General features: G+C 50.2%; 1 protein-coding gene across 1 annotated transcript in view; it reads right to left on the reverse strand.

The window, feature by feature from the left end:
- ZFC3H1 (zinc finger C3H1-type containing) overlaps positions 1-20,047 on the reverse strand; it is a 715,283-nt gene that overhangs the window by 431,155 nt on the left and 264,081 nt on the right. The window contains exon 17 of the mRNA XM_069228345.1: positions 7,514-7,645. Coding sequence (XP_069084446.1) covers positions 7,514-7,645 — 132 coding nt within the window. The remainder of the gene's footprint in view (positions 1-7,513; positions 7,646-20,047) is intronic.

Consider the following 20,047-nt stretch of genomic DNA (forward strand, 5'->3'; position numbering starts at 1 on the left):
GTGCCCCGGTTCCAGTCTGCCAGCAGGTAAGTACCCGCGTCTTCGGAGGGCAGACCAGGGGGGTTTTGTAGGGCACCGGGGGGGACACAAGCCCACACAGGAATTTCACTCTCAGCGGCGCGGGGGCAGCCGGGTGCAGTGTTAGAACAAGCGTCGGGTTTGTAGTGTTAGTCTATGGGAGATCTAGGGATCTCTTCAGCGCTGCAGGCAGGCAAGGGGGGGGTTCCTCGGGGAAACCTCCACTTGGGCAAGGGAGAGGGACTCCTGGGGGTCACTTCTCCAGTGAAAGTCCGGTCCTTCAGGTCCTGGGGGCTGCGGGTGCAGGGTCTCTCCCAGGCGTCGGGTTTTGGATTCAAGGAGTCGCGGTCAGGGGAAGCCTCGGGATTCCCTCTGCAGGCGGCGCTGTGGGGGCTCAGGGGGGACAGGTTTTGGTACTCACAGTATCAGAGTAGTCCTGGGGCCCCTCCTGAGGTGTTGGATCTCCACCAGCCGAGTCGGGGTCGCCGGGTGCAGTGTTGCAAGTCTCACGCTTCTTGCGGGGAGCTTGCAGGGTTCTTTCAAGGCTGCTGGAAACAAAGTTGCAGCCTTTCTTGGAGCAGGTCCGCTGTCCTCGGGAGTTTCTTGTCTTTTCGAAGCAGGGGCAGTCCTCAGAGGATGTCGAGGTCGCTGGTCCCTTTGGAAGGCGTCGCTGGAGCAGGATCTTTGGAAGGCAGGAGACAGGCCGGTGAGTTTCTGGAGCCAAGGCAGTTGTCGTCTTCTGGTCCTCCTCTGCAGGGGTTTTCAGCTAGGCAGTCCTTCTTCTTGTAGTTGCAGGAATCTAATTTTCTAGGGTTCAGGGTAGCCCTTAAATACTAAATTTAAGGGCGTGTTTAGGTCTGGGGGGTTAGTAGCCAATGGCTACTAGCCCTGAGGGTGGGTACACCCTCTTTGTGCCTCCTCCCAAGGGGAGGGGGTCACAATCCTAACCCTATTGGGGGAATCCTCTATCTGCAAGATGGAGGATTTCTAAAAGTCAGAGTCACCTCAGCTCAGGACACCTTAGGGGCTGTCCTGACTGGCCAGTGACTCCTCCTTGTTGCTTTCTTTGTTCCCTCCAGCCTTGCCGCCAAAAGTGGGGGCCGTGGCCGGAGGGGGCGGGCAACTCCACTAAGCTGGAGTGCCCTGCTGGGCTGTGACAAAGGGGTGAGCCTTTGAGGCTCACCGCCAGGTGTTACAGCTCCTGCCTGGGGGAGGTGTTAGCATCTCCACCCAGTGCAGGCTTTGTTACTGGCCTCAGAGTGACAAAGGCACTCTCCCCATGGGGCCAGCAACATGTCTCTAGTGTGGCAGGCTGCTGGAACTAGTCAGCCTACACAGACAGTCGGTTAAGTTTCAGGGGGCACCTCTAAGGTGCCCTCTGGGGTGTATTTTGCAATAAAATGTACACTGGCATCAGTGTGCATTTATTGTGCTGAGAAGTTTGATACCAAACTTCCCAGTTTTCAGTGTAGCCATTATGGTGCTGTGGAGTTCGTGTTTGACAAACTCCCAGACCATATACTCTTATGGCTACCCTGCACTTACAATGTCTAAGGTTTTGTTTAGACACTGTAGGGGTACCATGCTCATGCACTGGTACCCTCACCTATGGTATAGTGCACCCTGCCTTAGGGCTGTAAGGCCTGCTAGAGGGGTGACTGACCTATACTTGCATAGGCAGTGAGAGGCTGGCATGGCACCCTGAGGGGAGTGCCATGTCGACTTACTCGTTTTGTCCTCACTAGCACACACAAGCTGGCAAGCAGTGTGTCTGTGCTGAGTGAGAGGTCTCCAGGGTGGCATAAGACATGCTGCAGCCCTTAGAGACCTTCCTTGGCATCAGGGCCCTTGGTACCAGAAGTACCAGTTACAAGGGACTTATCTGGATGCCAGGGTCTGCCAATTGTGGATACAAAAGTACAGGTTAGGGAAAGAACACTGGTGCTGGGGCCTGGTTAGCAGGCCTCAGCACACTTTCAATTGTAAACATAGCATCAGCAAAGGCAAAAAGTCAGGGGGCAACCATGCCAAGGAGGCATTTCCTTACACGCGGGTACTTACCTGCAAGCAGACCGGAACCGGGGCACCCCCTTCTCTCCATTATAGCCTATGCGTTTTGGGCACCACTTTGAACTCTGCACCTGACCGGCCCTGAGCTGCTGGTGTGGTAACTTTGGGGTTGCTCTGAACCCCCAACGGTGGGCTACCTTGGACCAAGAACTGAACCCTGTAAGTGTCTTACACGAACTCCACAGCACCATAATGGCTACACTGAAAACTGGGAAGTTTGGTATCAAACTTCTCAGCACAATAAATGCACACTGATGCCAGTGTGCAATTTATTGTAAAATACACCCAGAGGGCATCTTTGAGATGCCCCCTGAAAACATACCCGACTTCCAGTGTAGGCTGACCAGTTTCTGCCAGCCTGCCACACAACAGACATGTTGCTGGCCACATGGGGAGAGAGCCTTTGTTACTCTGGCGAGGAACAAAGCCTATACTGGGTGGAGGTGCTTCTCACCTCCTCCTGCAGGAACTGTAACAGCTGGGGGTGAGCCTCAAAGGCTCACCCCTTTAGTTACAGCGCCACAGGGCATCCCAGCTAGTGGAGATGCCCGCCCCTCCGGCCACTGCCCCCACTTTTGGGGGCAAGGCTGGAGGAGATAATGAGAAAAACAAGGAGGAGCCACCCACCAGTCAGGACAGCCCCTAAGGTGCCCTGAGCTGAGGTGACCCCTGCCTTGGGAAATCCTCCATCTTGAGTTTGGAGGATTCCCCCAATAGGATTAGGGATGTGTCCCCCTCCCCACAGGGAGGAGGCACAAAGAGGGTGTAGCCACCCTCAAGAACAGTAGCCATTGGCTACCGCCCTCCCGGGCCTAAACACACCCCTATATTCAGTATTTAGGGCCACCCCAGAACCTAGGAAACTAGATTCCTGCAACCTTAACAAGAAGGACTGCTGACCTGAAGCCCTGCAGAGAAGACGGAGACGACAACTGCTTTGGCTCCAGCCCTACCGGCCTGTCTCCCAACTTCGAAGAAAACTGCAACAGCGACGCATCCAACAGGGACCAGCGAACTCTGAAGCCTCCGTGAACTGCCCTGCACCCAAGGACCAAGAAACTCCTGTGAACAGCAGCTCTGTTCAAAATCCTGCAACGTCATTGCAACAAAGAAGCAACTTTAAAGACTCCATTATTTCCCGCCGGAAGCGTGAGACTTTCCACTCTGCACCCGACGCCCCCGGCTCGACCTGCAGAAAACAAACACCTCCAGGCAACCCTCTGCCTAGCCCAGGTGGTGGCTACCCAGAGGAGCCTCCCCCCACTGTGCCTGCCTGCATCGTTGAAGTGACCCCCGGGTCCCTCCATTACTTTCTATCTAAAACCCGACGCCTGTTTGCACACTGCACCCGGCCACCCCTGTGCCGCTGAGGGTGTACTTTCTGTGCCTGCTTGTGTCCCCCCCGTGCCCTACAAAACACCCCTGGTCTGCGCCCCCTTCCCCCCAAAGGACGCGGGTACTTACCTGCTGGCAGACTGGAACCGGGGCACCCCTGTTCTCCATTGAAGCCTATGTGTTTTGGGCACCTCTTTGACCTCTGCACCTGACCAGCCCGGAGCTGCTGGTGTGGTAACTTTGGGGTTGCCTTGAACCCCCAACGGTGGGCTACCTTGGCCCCAACTTTGAGACTTGTAAGTGTTTTACTTACCTGCAAACCTAACCTTTACTTACCTCCCTAGGAACTGTTGATTTCTGCACTGTGTCCACTTTGAAAATAGCTTATTGCCATTTTTACAAAGACTGTACATGATATTGCTTTTATTCAAAGTTCCTAAAGTATCTAAGTGAAGTACCTTACATTTAAAGTATTACTTGTAAAACTTGAACCTGTGGTTCTTAAAATAAACTAAGAAAATATATTTTTCAATATAAAAACCTATTGGCCTGGAGTAAGTCTGAGTGTGTGTTTTAATTTATTGCCTGTGTGTGTCTAACAAATGCTTAACACTACCCTCTGATAAGCCTACTGCTCAACCACACTACCACAAAATAGAGCGTTAGAATGATCTCTTTTTGCCACTTTCTTACCTCTAAGGGGAACCCTTGGACTCTGTGCACGCTATCTTTCACTGAGATAGTATATACAGAGCAAACTTCCTACATTGGTGTTTTAGGGGTCAGAGGGCAGTAGCCAATGATCACTCCTCTTTGCTTTACCTCATTTTTCTACTGGACCTGCCGCCAAAAGTGTGGCTTGATCTGGGTGTGGGCATCTTCATTAGCTGGGGCACTGTAAAAGGAGGCTTTGAGGCTCACTGCCAAGTGCTCCAGTTCCTGCATGGGGGGAGGTGTGAAGCACCTCCACCCAGAGCAGGCTTTGTTTTTCACTCCAGAGAACATAACTGCTCTCACCCCATGGCGTAAAAAACTTGTCTGTTAGTGGCAGGCTGGCACAGACTGCTCAGCCTTACATGGACAGGTTAGGTAAAATACAGGGGCCATCTCTAAGATGCCCTCTGGGTGCATTTTACAATAAATCCAACACTGGCATCAGTGTGGGTTTATTGTGCTGAGAAGGTTCATACCAAACTTCCCAGTCTTCAGTGAGGCCATCATGGAGATGTGGAGTTTGTAATGGAACTCCAAGCCTATGTACTAAATATGGCCACACTGCACTTACAATGTCTTAGAATGGACTTGGACGCTGTAGGGGCATCCTGCTCATACAACTATACCCTCACCTGGGGTATAGTGCAACCTGCCTTAGGGCTGTAAGGCCTGCTGGAGAGGTGACTTACCTATGCCACAGGCAGTGTTTTGTGCGCATGAGGGGGATGCCATGTCGACTTTGCCTTTTTCTCCCCACCAACACACACAACCGCAATGGCAGTGTGCATGTGTTAGGCGAGGGGTCCCTTAGGAAGGCACAACATGCTGCAGCCCTTAGGGACCTTCCCTGGTCCAGGGTCCTTGGTACCACTGGTACCATTTACAAGGGACTTATCTGTTTGCCAGGGGTGTGCCAATTGTGGAACAATGGTGCATTTTTAGTCAAAGAACACTGGTGCTGGGGCCTGGTTAGCTAGGGTCCCAGCACACCCAGTGAAGTCAGCATCAATATCAGGGAAAAAGTGGTGGTTGGGGGGGTGAAACTGGGGTAACTGCAACAAGGGCCATTCTCCTACAAGTAGCCAATGGACTACTTACCCCCTGGGGTCACTATGCCACCTATATGATCACTTCCTGTGGGAAGAGGGCATGTCCCTGTCCCAGAATTCCTACACAAAAATGGCAGATTTCCTTGAAGCCCCCTACCTTGGAAAGCAGATTTTTAAGCCATTCTGTTTGGTTGGATGCACAAAGTCCTCCACTAGAGCAGACTCTGTTTCGGACTGCCAGAGAGCAAAAGCTCTCACTCTCAGCGGTCGGAAACCTGTCTGTTGATGGCAAGCTAGTTAAAACTAGTCAGCCAGCACATAGGTTGAGGGTAGGTTTTCAGGGGGCACCTCTAAGGTACCCTCTGGGTACATCTACTAATAAATCCATCACTGACATCAGTGAGTATTTTCTAATATAAGATGTTTCATAACTAACATCCCAATTTTCAGTGAAGCCATCATGTAGGTAGGGAACTTGTACTTGCCAGTGTCCAACACATTTAAAATGGATTTTCTTTCACTCACTATTGGCTGAGAATCGACAAAGACGGGACATATCTGCTCCTGCAGATGTGTAGTCACAAGTAATATAATGCACCCTGCCTTGGGGCTGGAAGGCCTGCTGTAGGGGTGACTTACATACATTGCATGCAGTGTTAGGGGAAATCGCACACAGGCTGTGTTGCCATATTGTGTTTTCACTTTTAGTGGCACCAAGACACGCAGCCTGGTGGCAGCGAAGCGATGACAGCAGACAAGGCTGTTGTAGAGCAGAGGACACTGCTCTAGCACACAGCAGAAGTGGCTTTGGAGCTCCGTGCCGCTCAGCCCATTCTGCAAAGCTGCGGTGTAGCCTGTCTCTGTATCAGTGGCAGAGACCGCACAGGCTCGCTGCTGGGCCGGCAGAACTACGGGTGAATTATGTGTATGCATGGAAAGGAAGCAGTTGACAGAAGGAAGGTACATATCCGTGCACAGTGCTATGATTCAATGGATGCTGATGGAGGTTTGAGTGAGGGCAAGAATGCCGTTGTTCCAGGTTATTGGTCTACCTCTTCCTGTCCCCGAGAGATACTGCAGACATTCTTCTGTCCCTAAGACGAAGCGGAAGGCAGAGGTGCCCTCTCCTGATCCTGGCAACCAGGACACGCTAGGGTCCAATAAATCATCTTGGGTAGTGGGTGAGGGTAAGCTTGAAAATAAGAAAAATACTTTTCAGTCCCCTACTACAGTACCTTTGAAACTGGGCAAATTATCGACCAGTACCCGCAAGTCAAAGGACTAATCAAACAGAAAGCAGTTAACCGTTGTGCCCGTATCATCCAGATTTGACGAGAAAGGAGTTCAGAGCTACTGTTAACTCCAAAATTACTCCGTCCGCAATATCTTACTTTAAGGTGAAGGCTGAATTAAGGGGCCTGGTGGAAGCAGTGGACAAATTGTCTTTGAACAAGAGGGCTGGATAATCTAGGTGGACAGGGTTAACTACTTAAGGAGCCAGTGCTCGGGTGCTGGAACCCCAATAACCTCTCAAACAGGTTCTGTAGTGCATCCAGCAATCCTGCTGCAAAATGCATATTCTTGCTTGGTTTAAGGAGGAGCTGGCTACTGTAGGGGCTATCAGGGAGAACTTAAGTGTGACAATGGCAGATCCGGCCAATCACAAGAACATTAACACGCTAGGGGTAACTCCAAGGGATGGGAAGCAGTCCAATAAATGCTGGTTCAATAAATCAAGGAGGGCTTTTCCATTTCTGAGGCCAATCAAGGGGAGATTCGGGGGACCTGTTCTAGTCTAGAAGGGAAGATTAAGAGTTTAGCCCAGCAGACGCAGGATCTAGAGAATAAAATGCAGGACCTTCATCTATTAGTCCAAGAGAATTCTCAAGAGGTGTTACGGCTGACGAAAAAAGAAGCTTTAAAAGGTTAGGGAATAACATTAGGCGGAGTAGCATCAAAATCCTGGGAGTGATAGAGGGCGCAGAGGGCATTGACATTCAAGCTTTGATTAGTTTGTTGGAAAACATCTCCCCGCCATATGCCACCCCATTTAATCTCAATTCAGACATTCAGCTGGTTCACAGGGATCCCTCCTTTAAATTAAATCAATGGTAAACAATGGGCTACCTGTATGCCCCTGCTAGTTCTTAAGGTATTTTGCAACAAGGTTGTTTACGCTTTCTGGTAGTCTCGATCTTATTAAAAAATGTACTAACAACTGTAACTAAGTACTGTCATCGTAAGAACTACTGGAAAAAGTGCAATAATTTCAATTAAAACAATTCTGAATTAATATATGCGAGAGTAGTACATGGACATTGACTTACCACTGGCAATCATCATCATTACATGTTCCGGTTAAATCAAAACGGCAAAAACACTTTTTTGGTTCAATCATATTACTGTAGGAAACTGAACTGAGGTACAGTCTCTCCTTTGTACGGAAGTAGGGACTAAACCTTAAGAAGAAAGAATTGTGATGAAATTACAGTACATACACTGTAGCAGATAAACACTAACCGCAATGAAGAAAAATTGATGCTTTAGTTTTTCTGTACAGTCCTTTGAAATAAAAACACAACCAATTGTGGAAACGTTAGGGAGATAAAGAAGCTTAGGTAGAAATATGGTACTAATGCAACACTGTTAAAAATGACAACACTTCTAAGTATATCTGGGATGGCTCCACGTGCACTTTTCCACACATTTTCTACCACACATACCAGAAACAGTAAACGCACTCAAACAGTAGGACTACAGTTCCGAAATATTAGTACAACAATTATAAAAACAATCTCAGAAAAATAAATTGCTTAATTGAAAATGGGGTTCACATTTTTTCATAGATCAACATACTTGTTAAAATACAGTCCGGTATCAGGGTGGGAACACAGAGTGACTGACAAAGTTACTTACCTTCAATAATGCTCTTTCACACAGATATTCTATCTAATTGCATAATGTAGGAAGTTGGCTCTGTATGTGCTATTTCAAAGTAAGGAATAGCATGCACAGAGTCCAAGGGTTCCCCTTAGAGGTAAAATAGTGGTAAAAATAGATAATACTAATGCTCTATTTTGTGGTAGTGTGGTCGAGCAGTAGGCTTATCCAAGGAGTAGTGTTAAGCATTTGTTGTACATACACAGACAATAAATGAGGTACACACACTCAGAGACAAATCCAGCCAATAGGTTTTGTATAGAAAAATATATTTTCTTAGTTTATTTTAAGAACCACAGGTTCAAATTTAACATGTAATATCTTGTTTGAAAGGTATTGCAGGTAAGTACATTAGGAACTTTGAATCATTTCAATTGCATGTATACTTTTCAAGTTATTCACAAATAGCTATTTTAAAAGTGGACAGTGCAATTTTCACAGTTCCTGGGGGAGGTAAGTTTTTGTTAGTTTTACCAGGTAAGTACGACACTTACAGGGTTCAGTTCTTGGTCCAAGGTAGCCCACCGTTGGGGGTTCAGAGCAACCCCAAAGTCACCACACCAGCAGCTCAGGGCCGGTCAGGTGCAGAGTTCAAAGTGGTGCCCAAAACACATAGGCTGCAATGGAGAAGGGGGTGCCCCGGTTCCAGTCTGCCAGCAGGTAAGTACCCGCGTCTTCGGAGGGCAGACCAGGGGGGTTTTGTAGGGCACTGGGGGGGACACAAGCCCACACAGAAATTTCACCCTCAGCGGCACGGGGGCGGCCGGGTGCAGTGTTAGAACAAGCGTCGGGTTCGCAATGGAAGTCAATGAGAGATCAAGGGATCTCTTCAGCGCTGCAGGCAGGCAAGGGGGGGCTTCCTCGGGGAAACCTCCACTTGGGCAAGGGAGAGGGACTCCTGGGGGTCACTTCTGCAGTGAAAGTCCGGTCCTTCAGGTCCTGGGGCTGCGGGTGCAGGGTCTTTTCCAGGCGTCGGGACTTAGGTTTCAGAGAGTCGCGGTCAGGGGAAGCCTCGGGATTCCCTCTGCAGGCGGCGCTGTGGGGCTCAGGGGGGGACAGGTTTTGGTACTCACAGTCGTAGAGTAGTCCGGGGGTCCTCCCTGAGGTGTTGGTTCTCCACCAGCCGAGTCGGGGTCGCCGGGTGCAGTGTTGCAAGTCTCACGCTTCTTGCGGGGAGATTGCAGGGTTCTTTAAAGCTGCTTCTTTGGATAAAGTTGCAGTCTTTTTGGAGCAGGTCCGCTGTCCTCAGGAGTTTCTTGTCGTCGTCGAAGCAGGGCAGTCCTCAGAGGATGCAGAGGTCGCTGGTCCCTTTGGAAGGCGTCGCTGGAGCAGAGTTCTTTTGGAAGGCAGGAGACAGGCCGGTGAGTTTCTGGAGCCAAGGCAGTTGTTGTCTTCTGGTCTTCCTCTGCAGGGGTTTTCAGCTAGGCAGTCCTTCTTGTTGTTGCAGGAATCTAAATCTTTAGGTTCAGGGGATCCCTTAAATACTAAATTTAAGGGCGTGTTTAGGTCTGGGGGGTTAGTAGCCAATGGCTACTAGCCCTGAGGGTGAGTACACCCTCTTTGTGCCTCCTCCCAAGGGAAGGGGGTCACATCCCTAATCCTATTGGGGGAATCCTCCATCTGCAAGATGGAGGATTTCTAAAAGTTAGAGTCACCTCAGCTCAGGACACCTTAGGGGCTGTCCTGACTGGCCAGTGACTCCTCCTTGTTATTCTCATTATTTTCTCCGGCCTTGCCGCCAAAAGTGGGGGCCAGGGCCGGAGGGGGCGGGCAACTCCACTAGCTGGAGTGTCCTGCGGTGCTGTGACAAAGGGGTGAGCCTTTGAGGCTCACCGCCAGGTGTTACAGCTCCTGCCTGGGGGAGGTGTTAGCATCTCCACCCAGTGCAGGCTTTGTTACTGGCCTCAGAGTGACAAAGGCACTCTCCCCATGGGGCCAGCAACATGTCTCTAGTGTGGCAGGCTGCTGGAACTAGTCAGCCTACACAGATAGTCGGTTAAGTTTCAGGGGGCACCTCTAAGGTGCCCTCTGGGGTGTATTTTGCAATAAAATGTACACTGGCATCAGTGTGCATTTATTGTGCTGAGAAGTTTGATACCAAACTTCCCAGTTTTCAGTGTAGCCATTATGGTGCTGTGGAGTTCGTGTTTGACAAACTCCCAGACCATATACTCTTATGGCTACCCTGCACTTACAATGTCTAAGGTTTTGTTTAGACACTGTAGGGGTACCATGCTCATGCACTGGTACCCTCACCTATGGTATAGTGCACCCTGCCTTAGGGCTGTAAGGCCTGCTAGAGGGGTGACTGACCTATACTTGCATAGGCAGTGAGAGGCTGGCATGGCACCCTGAGGGGAGTGCCATGTCGACTTACTCGTTTTGTTCTCACTAGCACACACAAGCTGGTAAGCAGTGTGTCTGTGCTGAGTGAGAGGTCTCCAGGGTGGCATAAGACATGCTGCAGCCCTCAGAGACCTTCCTTGGCATCAGGGCCCTTGGTACTAGGAGTACCAGTTACAAGGGACTTATCTGGATGCCAGGGTCTGCCAATTGTGGATACAAAAGTACAGGTTAGGGAAAGAACACTGGTGCTGGGGCCTGGTTAGCAGGCCTCAGCACACTTTCAATTGTAAACATAGCATCAGCAAAGGCAAAAAGTCAGGGGGGCAACCATGCCAAGGAGGCATTTCCTTACACATAATAATCAATTTTCAAATATTCCCCAGGTGTCAGGATGGATCTGGAATATCTTTAGCGATACCATTGTGCGTCGGTAGGATGCACTGTATGGCTCTGCACAGATGCTGTTAACAAACAGCAGTATATAACACTCCTGTTGGATTCCAGGCTTATTCACGCACAAGATGCAAAGCCCCCAAAGGCATATTATCTCTAACTAGTATGCAGATCTTTAAACCTGTGACACTATTAGATGGAAAAATAATCTAGTTCACACAGAAAGGGGAGGCTGGAGGGTCAGCAAAGAATCACCCGATAGTCTCTGCAAGAAGGATGCTTTACAGAGGATAAACGTAAGTAACAACTTCTGATTGATACGTCTAACTGCATAGCTCTCAACCATGAATAAATACCGAAGCAGGGTCTCCCAGATGGAGGGCTTGTAAACTGGCTCAAACCCAAAAGTCCTGCAGGACTCACCAGGGAAAGTGCCCATCTCAACGGACATGGCTGTTCAGACAGCAGTGCCTCAAGAATGACAGGTGTAGAAAGCTGGCCTGGTGTGTGGTGAGCACCTATGGTGTTATCCCCCCATACCAGGACAGGTATCCCATATTAGTGAGGCGTAGTCATTGTCTAGGAGGACAAGCTGTCTAGAGGTAGCTGTGAATGAGCAGCCAAGGCTTATCTAGGAGACATGCAAAGCTCCTGCAATACCACTATAGTCACACACTACTTGCACACATGAAAGAACCACACAGTGTTACAAAAATAAAGGTACTTTATTTTACTGACACAAATACTATATAGGTAATATCTACTAGCAGGTGAGTAAACACTCATTAGTCGTCAAGAATGAGCATAGAAAGTAATAGGAAACAGTGCAATAACAAAAGACAATAGTGACCCTAGGGGGAGCCCAAACCATATACTAAAACAAGCATTTCCATTGCAATGCGTCTCGCATTTGATCGACTAAGAGCTATTAGCGCTGTAAAGTCCTAACCAAACTTCTCTTGCCACATAAATTAAAAATTGTAGGAAGCTGGCCTGGTGTGTGGTGACTACCTAGGTGTAGGAAATTGGCCCCTTGTTGCAGTGCCCCCCACCCCCCCCACTTTTTGCCTGATATTGATGCTGACTTGACTTGAGAGCGTGCTGTGATCCTGCTAACCAGGCCTCAGTACCAGTGTTCTTTCACAAAAAATTTACCATTGTTTCCACAATTGGCACACCTCTGGCACACAGATAAGTCCCTTGTAAAAGGTACCAGTGGTACCAAGGGCCATGTGACCAGGGAAGGTCCCTAAGGACTGCAGCATGTGTTGCGCCACCCTAAGGGACCCCTCTCCTAACATATGCACACTGCCAGTGCAGATTGTGTGTGTGTGGGTGAGGAGAAAAAGGCAAAGTCAACATGGCATCCCCCACAGGGTGCCATGCCCACAGCCCAATGCCTGCGGCATAGGTAGGTCGACCCTCTAGCAGGCCTTACAGCCCAAAGGCATGGTGCATTATACCACAGGTGAGGGCATAGCTGCATGAGCACTATGGCCCTACAGTGTCCAAGTCCATTCTTAGACATTTTTAGTGCAGGGTAGCCAAAAGAATATCTGGTCTGGGAGTTTGTCAAAACAAATGCCACAGTTTCATAATTGCTACACTGAATACTGGGAAGTTTGGTATCAAACCTCTCTGAATAATAAACCCACACTGAAGCTAATGCTGGATTTATGAAAAACTGCACACAGAGGGCATCTTAGAGATGCCCCCTGTATTTTACCCAATCCTTCAGTGCAGGACTGACTGGTCTGTGCCAGCCTGCCACTGAGACGAGTTTCTGACCCCATGGGGTGAGAGCCTTTGTGCGCTCTGAGCCTAGAAACAAAGCCTGCATTGGGTGGAGGTGCTGTAACACCTAGCAGTGAGCCTCAAAGGGTCAGACTTCGTGTTACAATGCCCAGGGGCACTCCAGCTAGTGGAGATGCCCGGACACAGCTCCCACTTTTGGCGGCGAATCCGGAGGAGATAATGAGAAAAACAAGGAGTCACCCTCCAACCAGGACAGCCCCTAAGGTGTCCAGAACTGAGGTGACCCCTGCCTTAGGAAATCCTCCATCTTGTTTTGGAGGATTCCCCCCCCACCAGGATTAGGGATGTCCCCCCCACTCCCCTCAGGGAGGGGGCACAAAGAGGATGTAGCCACCCTCCAGGACAGTAGCCATTGGGCGACCCTGAACCCAGGAATCCATATTTCTGCAACCTGAAGAAAGGACTGCTCACCTGAAAGCCCCGCAGAGATGACGGAGACAACAACTGACTTGGCCCCAGCCCTACTGGCCTGTCTCCAGACTCAAAGAACCTGCACAGAGATGCATTCAGCAGGACCTGCGACCTCTGAGGACTCAGAGGACTGAACTGCACCTAAAGCACCAAGAATCTCCTGAGGACAGCGGCTCTGTCCAAATCTGCAACAAAGAAACCAACTTTAAAGAAGACTCCAGCCTCACTCCGGAAGCATGAGTCTTCGCACTCTGCGCCCAACGCCCCCGGCCATGTCCAGAGAAACCAACACCGCAGAGAGGACTCCCAGGCGACTCCTACAACGTGGACACCCTGAGTTGACCTCCCTGCACCCCCACAGTGACACCTGCAGAGAGAATCCAGAGGACCCCCTGACTGCGACTGCCCGGTAACTAAGGAACCCGACGACTGGACAAAGAACTGCACCTGCAGCTCCCAGGACCGAGCGGAACCAACCACTGGTCCAAGAGTGACAAGCAGATGGCCCTCATCCTAGCCCAGTCGGTGGCTGGCCCAAGAAGCCCCCCTGTGCCCTGCCTGCATCACCAGAGTGACCTCCGGGTCCCTCCATTGATTTCTACCTAAAAACAGATGCCTTGTTCACACACTGAACCTGGCCGCCCCTGTGCTGCTGAGGGTGTATTATGTGTGCCTGTTTGGGCCCCCTCCAGGCTCTACAAAACCCCCCTGGTCTGCTGCCACAGTATGCAGGTACTTACCTGCTAGCAGACTGGGACCGGAGCACCCCTGTTTTCCATAGGCACCTATGCTATTTGGGCCCTACTTTGACCTCTGCACCTGACCGGCCCGGTGTTGCTGGGTGTTTGGGGTTGACCTGAACACCCAACGGTGGGCTGCCTATGCCCAGGAGACTGACTGTGTAAGTACTTTACTTACCTGAGAAACTATTACTTACTTCCCCCAGGAACTGTTGATTGTTCCACTGTGTCCACTTTTAAAATAGCTTATTGCCATTTTTGCCAAAACTGTGTACATTAATGTTTTAATTCAAAGTTCCATACTTACCTGTGTGAAGTACCTTACTACTTATGTACGTAACTAAATTCTGAATCTTGTGGTTCTAAAATAAATTAAGAAAATAATATTTTTTCTATATAAAAACCTACTGGCCTGGAGTTAAGTCTGAGTGTGTGTTCTTATTAAATGCCTATGTGTGTACAACAATTGCTTAACACTACCCTCTGATAAACCTACTGCTCGACCACACTACCACAAATGGAACATTTGTATTATCTAATGTTGACCCTATCAAGCTCTAAGGGGAACCCTTGGACTCTGCACACTATCTCTCACTTTGAGATAGTATATGTAGGAAGTTGGCTCTGTATGCACTATTTCAAAGTAAGGAATAGTATGCACAGAGTCCAAGGGTTCCCCTTAGAGGTAAGATAGTGGCAAAAATAGATAATACTAATGCTCTATTTTGTGGTAGTGTGGTCAAGCAGTAGGCTTATCAGAGGGTATTGTTTAGCATTTGTTGTACATACACAAGCAATAAATGACGAACACACACTCAGAGACAATTCCAGGCCAATAGGTTTTTGTATAGAAAGATATATTTTCTTAGTTTATTTTAAGAACCACAGGTTCAAGATTTACATTTAATACTTCAAATGAAAGATATTGCAGGTAGGTACTTTAGGAACTTTGAATTAGCAAAATAGCATATACAGTGTTCACATAAATCACATATAGCTATTTTAAAACTAGACACTTAGTGCAATTTTCAACAGTTCCTGGGGGGGGAGTAAGAGTTTGTTAGTTTTTGCAGGTAAGCAAACCACCTACGGGGTTCAAATTGGGGTCCAAGGTAGCCCACCGTTGGGGGTTCAGAGCAACCCCAAAGTCACCACACCAGCAGCTCAGTCTCGGTCAGGTGCAGAGTTCAAAGTGGTGCCCAAAACACATAGGCTTCAATGGAGAAGGGGGTGCCCCGGTTCCAGTCTGACAGCAGTTAAGTACCCGCGTCGTCGGGGGCAGACCAGGGGGGTTTTGTAGGGCACCGGGGGGGGGGGGGACAAGTCGACACAGAAAGTACACTCTCAGCAGCGCGGGGGCGGCCGGGTGCAGTGTGCAAACACGCGACGGGTTTTCAATAGGTTTCAATGGGAGACCAAGGGGTCTCTCTAGCGATGCAGGCAGGCAAGGGGGGGGGGGGGGGGGGGCTCCTCGGGGTAGCCACCACCTGGGCAAGGGAGAGGGCCTCCTGGGGGTCACTCCTGCACTGGAGGTCGGATTCTTCAGGTCCTGGGGGCTGCGGGTGCAGGGTCTTTTACAGGCGTCGGGATTTTGGATTCAGAAAGTCGCGGTCAGGGGGAGCCTCAGGATTCCCTCTGCAGGCGTCGCTGTGGGGGCTCAGGGGAGACAACTTTGGTTACTCACAGTCTCGGAGTCGCCGGGGGGTCCTCCCTGTAGCGTTGTTTCTCCACCAGTCGAGACGGGGTCGTCGGGTGCAGTGTTGCAAGTCTCAGGCTTCTTGCGGGGATTGCAGGGGTCTTTAAATCTGCTCCTCTGGAAACAAAGTTGCAGTCTTGGTTGAACAGGGCCGCTGTTCTCAGGAGTTTCTTGGTCTTTTGGAAGCAGGGCAGTCCTCTGAGGATTCAGAGGTCGCTGGTCCTGGGGAAAGCGTCGCTGGAGCAGTTTTCTTCTGAAGGAGGGAGACAGGCCGGTAGGGCTGGGGCCAAAGCAGTTGGTGTCTCTGTCTTCTCTGCAGGGGTTTTTCAGCTCAGCAGTCCTCTTCTTCGTAAGTTGCAGGAATCTAAGTTCCTAGGTTCTGGGGAGCCCTTAAATACTAAATTTAAGGGCGTGTTTAGGTCTGGGGGGGGTTAGTAGCCAATGGCTACTAGCCCTGAGGGTGGGTACACCCTCTTTGTGCCTCCTCCCAAGGGGAGGGGGTCACATTCCTATCCCTATTGGGGGAATCCTCCATCTGCAAGATGGAGGATTTCTAAAAGTTAAGAGTCACCTCAGCTCAGGACACCTTAGGGGCTGTCCTGACTGGCCAGTGACTCCTCCTTGTTATTCTCATTATTTCCCCCGGCCTTGCCGCCAAAAGTGGGGCCGTGGCCGGAGGGGGCGGGCAACTCCACTAGCTGGAGTGCCCTATGGTGCTGGAACAAAGGGGGTGAGCCTTTGAGGCTCACCGCCAGGTGTTACAGCTCCTGCCTGGGGGAGGTGATAGCATCTCCACCCAGTGCAGGCTTTGTTACTAGCCACAGAGTGACAAAGGCACTCTCCCCATGTGGCCAGCAACATGTCTCGAGTGTGGCAGGCTGCTAAAACCAGTCAGCCTACACGGGTAGTTGGTTAAGGTTTCAGGGGGCACCTCTAAGGTGCCCTCTGGGGTGCATTTTACAATAAAATGTACACTGGCATCAGTGTGCATTTATTGTGCTGAGAAGTTTGATACCAAACTTCCCAGTTTTCAGTGTAGCCATTATGGTGTTGTGGAGTTCATGTTTGACAGACTCCCAGACCATATACTCTTATGGCTACCCTGCACTTACAATGTCTAAGGTTTTGCTTAGACATTGTAGGGGCACAGTGCTCATGCACTGGTGCCCTCACCTATGGTATAGTGCACCCTGCCTTAGGGCTGTAAGGCCTGCTAGAGGGGTGACTTATCTATACTGCATAGGCAGTGTGAGGTTGGCATGGCATCCTGAGGGGAGTGCCATGTCAACTTACTCGTTTGGTCCTCACCAGCACACACAGGCTGGCAAGCAGTGTGTCTGTGCTGAGTGAGGGGTCCCCAGGGTGGCAAAGGATATGCTGCAGCCCTTGGAGACCTTCCCTGGCATCAGGGCCCTTGGTACCAGGGGTACCAGTTACAAGGGACTTACCTGGATGCCAGGGTGTGCCAATTGTGAAAACAAAAGTACAGGTTAGGGAAAGAACACTGGTGCTGGGGCCTGGTTAGCAGGCCTCAGCACACTTTCAATTCAAAACATAGCATCAGCAAAGGCAAAAAGTCAGGGGGTAACCATGCCAAGGAGGCATTTCCTTACACTATGGATCCATATCCCTTCACAAACCTTCTGTAATACCCAGTCAAGCCAAGGAATGCTCTGACTTGAGTCTGGGTTTTTGGAGCTGCCCAGTCCAGAATAGTCTGGATCTTAGGCTGGAGTGGCTGAACTTGGCCTCCACCTACAAGGTGTCCCAAGTAAACCACAGTTCCCTGCCTTATCTGGCATTTGGATGCCTTGATAGAGAGGCCTGCTGATTCCAGAGCCTTCAAAACCATCTTCAGGTGGACCAGGTGATCCTGCCAGCTGGAGCTAAAGACAGCAATATTGTAAAGAAATGGCTCCCTGTTGCAGTTACCCCCCACTTTTTGCCTGATACTGATGCTGACTTGACTGAGAAGAGTGCTGGGACCCTGCTAACCAGGCCCCAGCACCAGTGTTCTTTCACCTAAAATGTACCATTGTCTCCACAATTGGCACAACCCTGGCACACAGATAAGTCCCTTGTAACTGGTACCCCTGGTACCAAGGGCCCTGATGCCAGGGAAGGTCTCTAAGGGCTGCAGCATGTCTTATGCCACCCTAGGGACCCCTCACTCAGCACAGACACACTGCTTGCCAGCTTGTGTGTGCTGGTGGGGAGAAAATGACTAAGTCGACATGGCACTCCCCTCAGGGTGCCATGCCAACCTCCCACTGCCTGTGGCATAGATAAATCACCCCTCTAGTAGGCCTTACAGCCCTAAGGCAGGGTGCACTATACCACAGGTGAGGGCATATGTGCATGAGTACTATGCCCCTACAGTGTCTAAGCAAAACCTTAGACATTGTAAGTGCAGGGTAGCCATAAGAGTAAATGGGCTGGGAGTCTGTCAAACACGAACTCCACAGCTCCATAATGGCTACACTGAAAACTGGGAAGTTTGGTATCAAACTTCTCAGAATAATAAACCCACACTGATGCCAGTGTTGGATTTATTAAAAAATGCACACAGAGGGCATCTTAGAGATGCCCCCTGATTTTTACCCAATTGTTCAGTACAGGACTGACTGGTCTCTGCCAGCCTGCCGCTGAGAGACGAGTTTCTGACCCCATGTGGTGAAGCCCTTTGTGCTCTCTGGGGACAGAAACAAAAGCCTGCTCTGGGTGGAGGTGCTTCACACCTCCCCCCTGCCGGAACTGTAACACCTAGCAGTGAGCCTCAAAGGCTCAGGCTTCGTGTTACAATGCCCCAGGGCACTCCAGCAAGTGGAGATGCCCGCCCCCTGGACCCAGCCCCCACTTTTGGCGGCAAGTCCAGGAGAGATAATGAGAAAAACAAGGAGGAGTCACTGGCCAGTCAGGACAGCCCCTAAGGTGTCCTGAGCTGAGGTGACTCTGACTTTTAGAAATCCTCCATCTTGTAGAAGGAGGATTCCCCCAATAGGGATAGGAATGTGACCCCCTCCCATTGGGAGGAGGCACAAAGAGGGTGTTACCCACCCTCAGGCCTAGTAGCCATTGGCTACTAACCCCCCAGACCTAAACACGCCCTTAAATTTAGTATTTAAGGGCTACCCTGAACCCTAGAAAATTAGATTCCTGCAACAACAAGAAGAAGGACTGCCTAGCTGAAAACCCCTGCAGAGGAAGACCAGAAGACAACAACTGCCTTGGCTCCAGAAACTCACCGGCCTGTCTCCGGCCTTCCAAAGAACTCTGCTCCAGCGACGCCTTCCAAAGGGACCAGCGACCTCTGAATCCTCTGAGGACTGCCCTGCTTCGACGACGACAAGAAACTCCCGAGGACAGCGGACCTGCTCCAAAAAGACTGCAACTTTATCCAAAGGAGCAGCTTTAAAGACCCCTGCAATCTCCCCGCAAGAAGCGTGAGACTTGCAACACTGCACCCGGCGACCCCGACTCGGCTGGTGGAGAACCAACACCTCAGGGAGGACCCCCGGACTACTCTACGACTGTGAGTACCAAAACCTGTCCCCCCTGAGCCCCCACAGCGCCGCCTGCAGAGGGAATCCTGAGGCTTCCCCTGACCGCGACTCTCTGAAACCTAAGTCCCGACGCCTGGAAAAGACCCTGCACCCGCAGCCCCCAGGACCTGAAGGACCGGACTTTCACTGCAGAAGTGACCCCCAGGAGTCCCTCTCCCTTGCCCAAGTGGAGGTTTCCCCGAGGAAGCCCCCCCTTGCCTGCCTGCAGCGCTGAAGAGATCCCTTGATCTCTCATTGACTTACATTGCGAACCAGACGCTTGTCCTAACACTGCACCCGGCCGCCCCCGCGCCGCTGAGGGTGAAATTTCTGTGTGGGCTTGTGTCCCCCCCGGTGCCCTACAAAACCCCCCTGGTCTGCCCTCCGAAGACGCGGGTACTTACCTGCAAGCAGACCGGAACCGGGGCACCCCCTTCTCTCCATTATAGCCTATGCGTTTTGGGCACCACTTTCAACTCTGCACCTGACCGGCCCTGAGCTGCTGGTGTGGTAACTTTGGGGTTGCTCTGAACCCCCAACGGTGGGCTACCTTGGACCAAGAACTGAACCCTGTAAGTGTCTTAGTTACCTGGTAAAACTAACAAAAACTTACCTCCCCCAGGAACTGTGAAAATTGCACTGTGTCCACTTTTGAAATAGCTATTTGTGAATAACTTGAAAAGTATACATGCAATTGAAATGATTCAAAGTTCCTAATGTACTTACCTGCAATACCTTTCAAACAAGATATTACATGTTAAATGTGAACCTGTGGTTCTTAAAATAAACTAAGAAAAGATATTTTTCTCTAACAAAACCTATTGGCTGGATTTGTCTCTGAGTGTGTGTACCTCATTTATTGTCTATGTGTATGTACAACAAATGCTTAACACTACTCCTTGGATAAGCCTACTGCTCGACCACACTACCACAAAATAGAGCATTAGTATTATCTATTTTTACCACTATTTTACCTCT

The sequence above is a fragment of the Pleurodeles waltl genome, chromosome 4_1, assembly GCF_031143425.1.
Source record: "Pleurodeles waltl isolate 20211129_DDA chromosome 4_1, aPleWal1.hap1.20221129, whole genome shotgun sequence".
Classification (NCBI taxonomy): Eukaryota; Metazoa; Chordata; class Amphibia; order Caudata; family Salamandridae; genus Pleurodeles; species Pleurodeles waltl.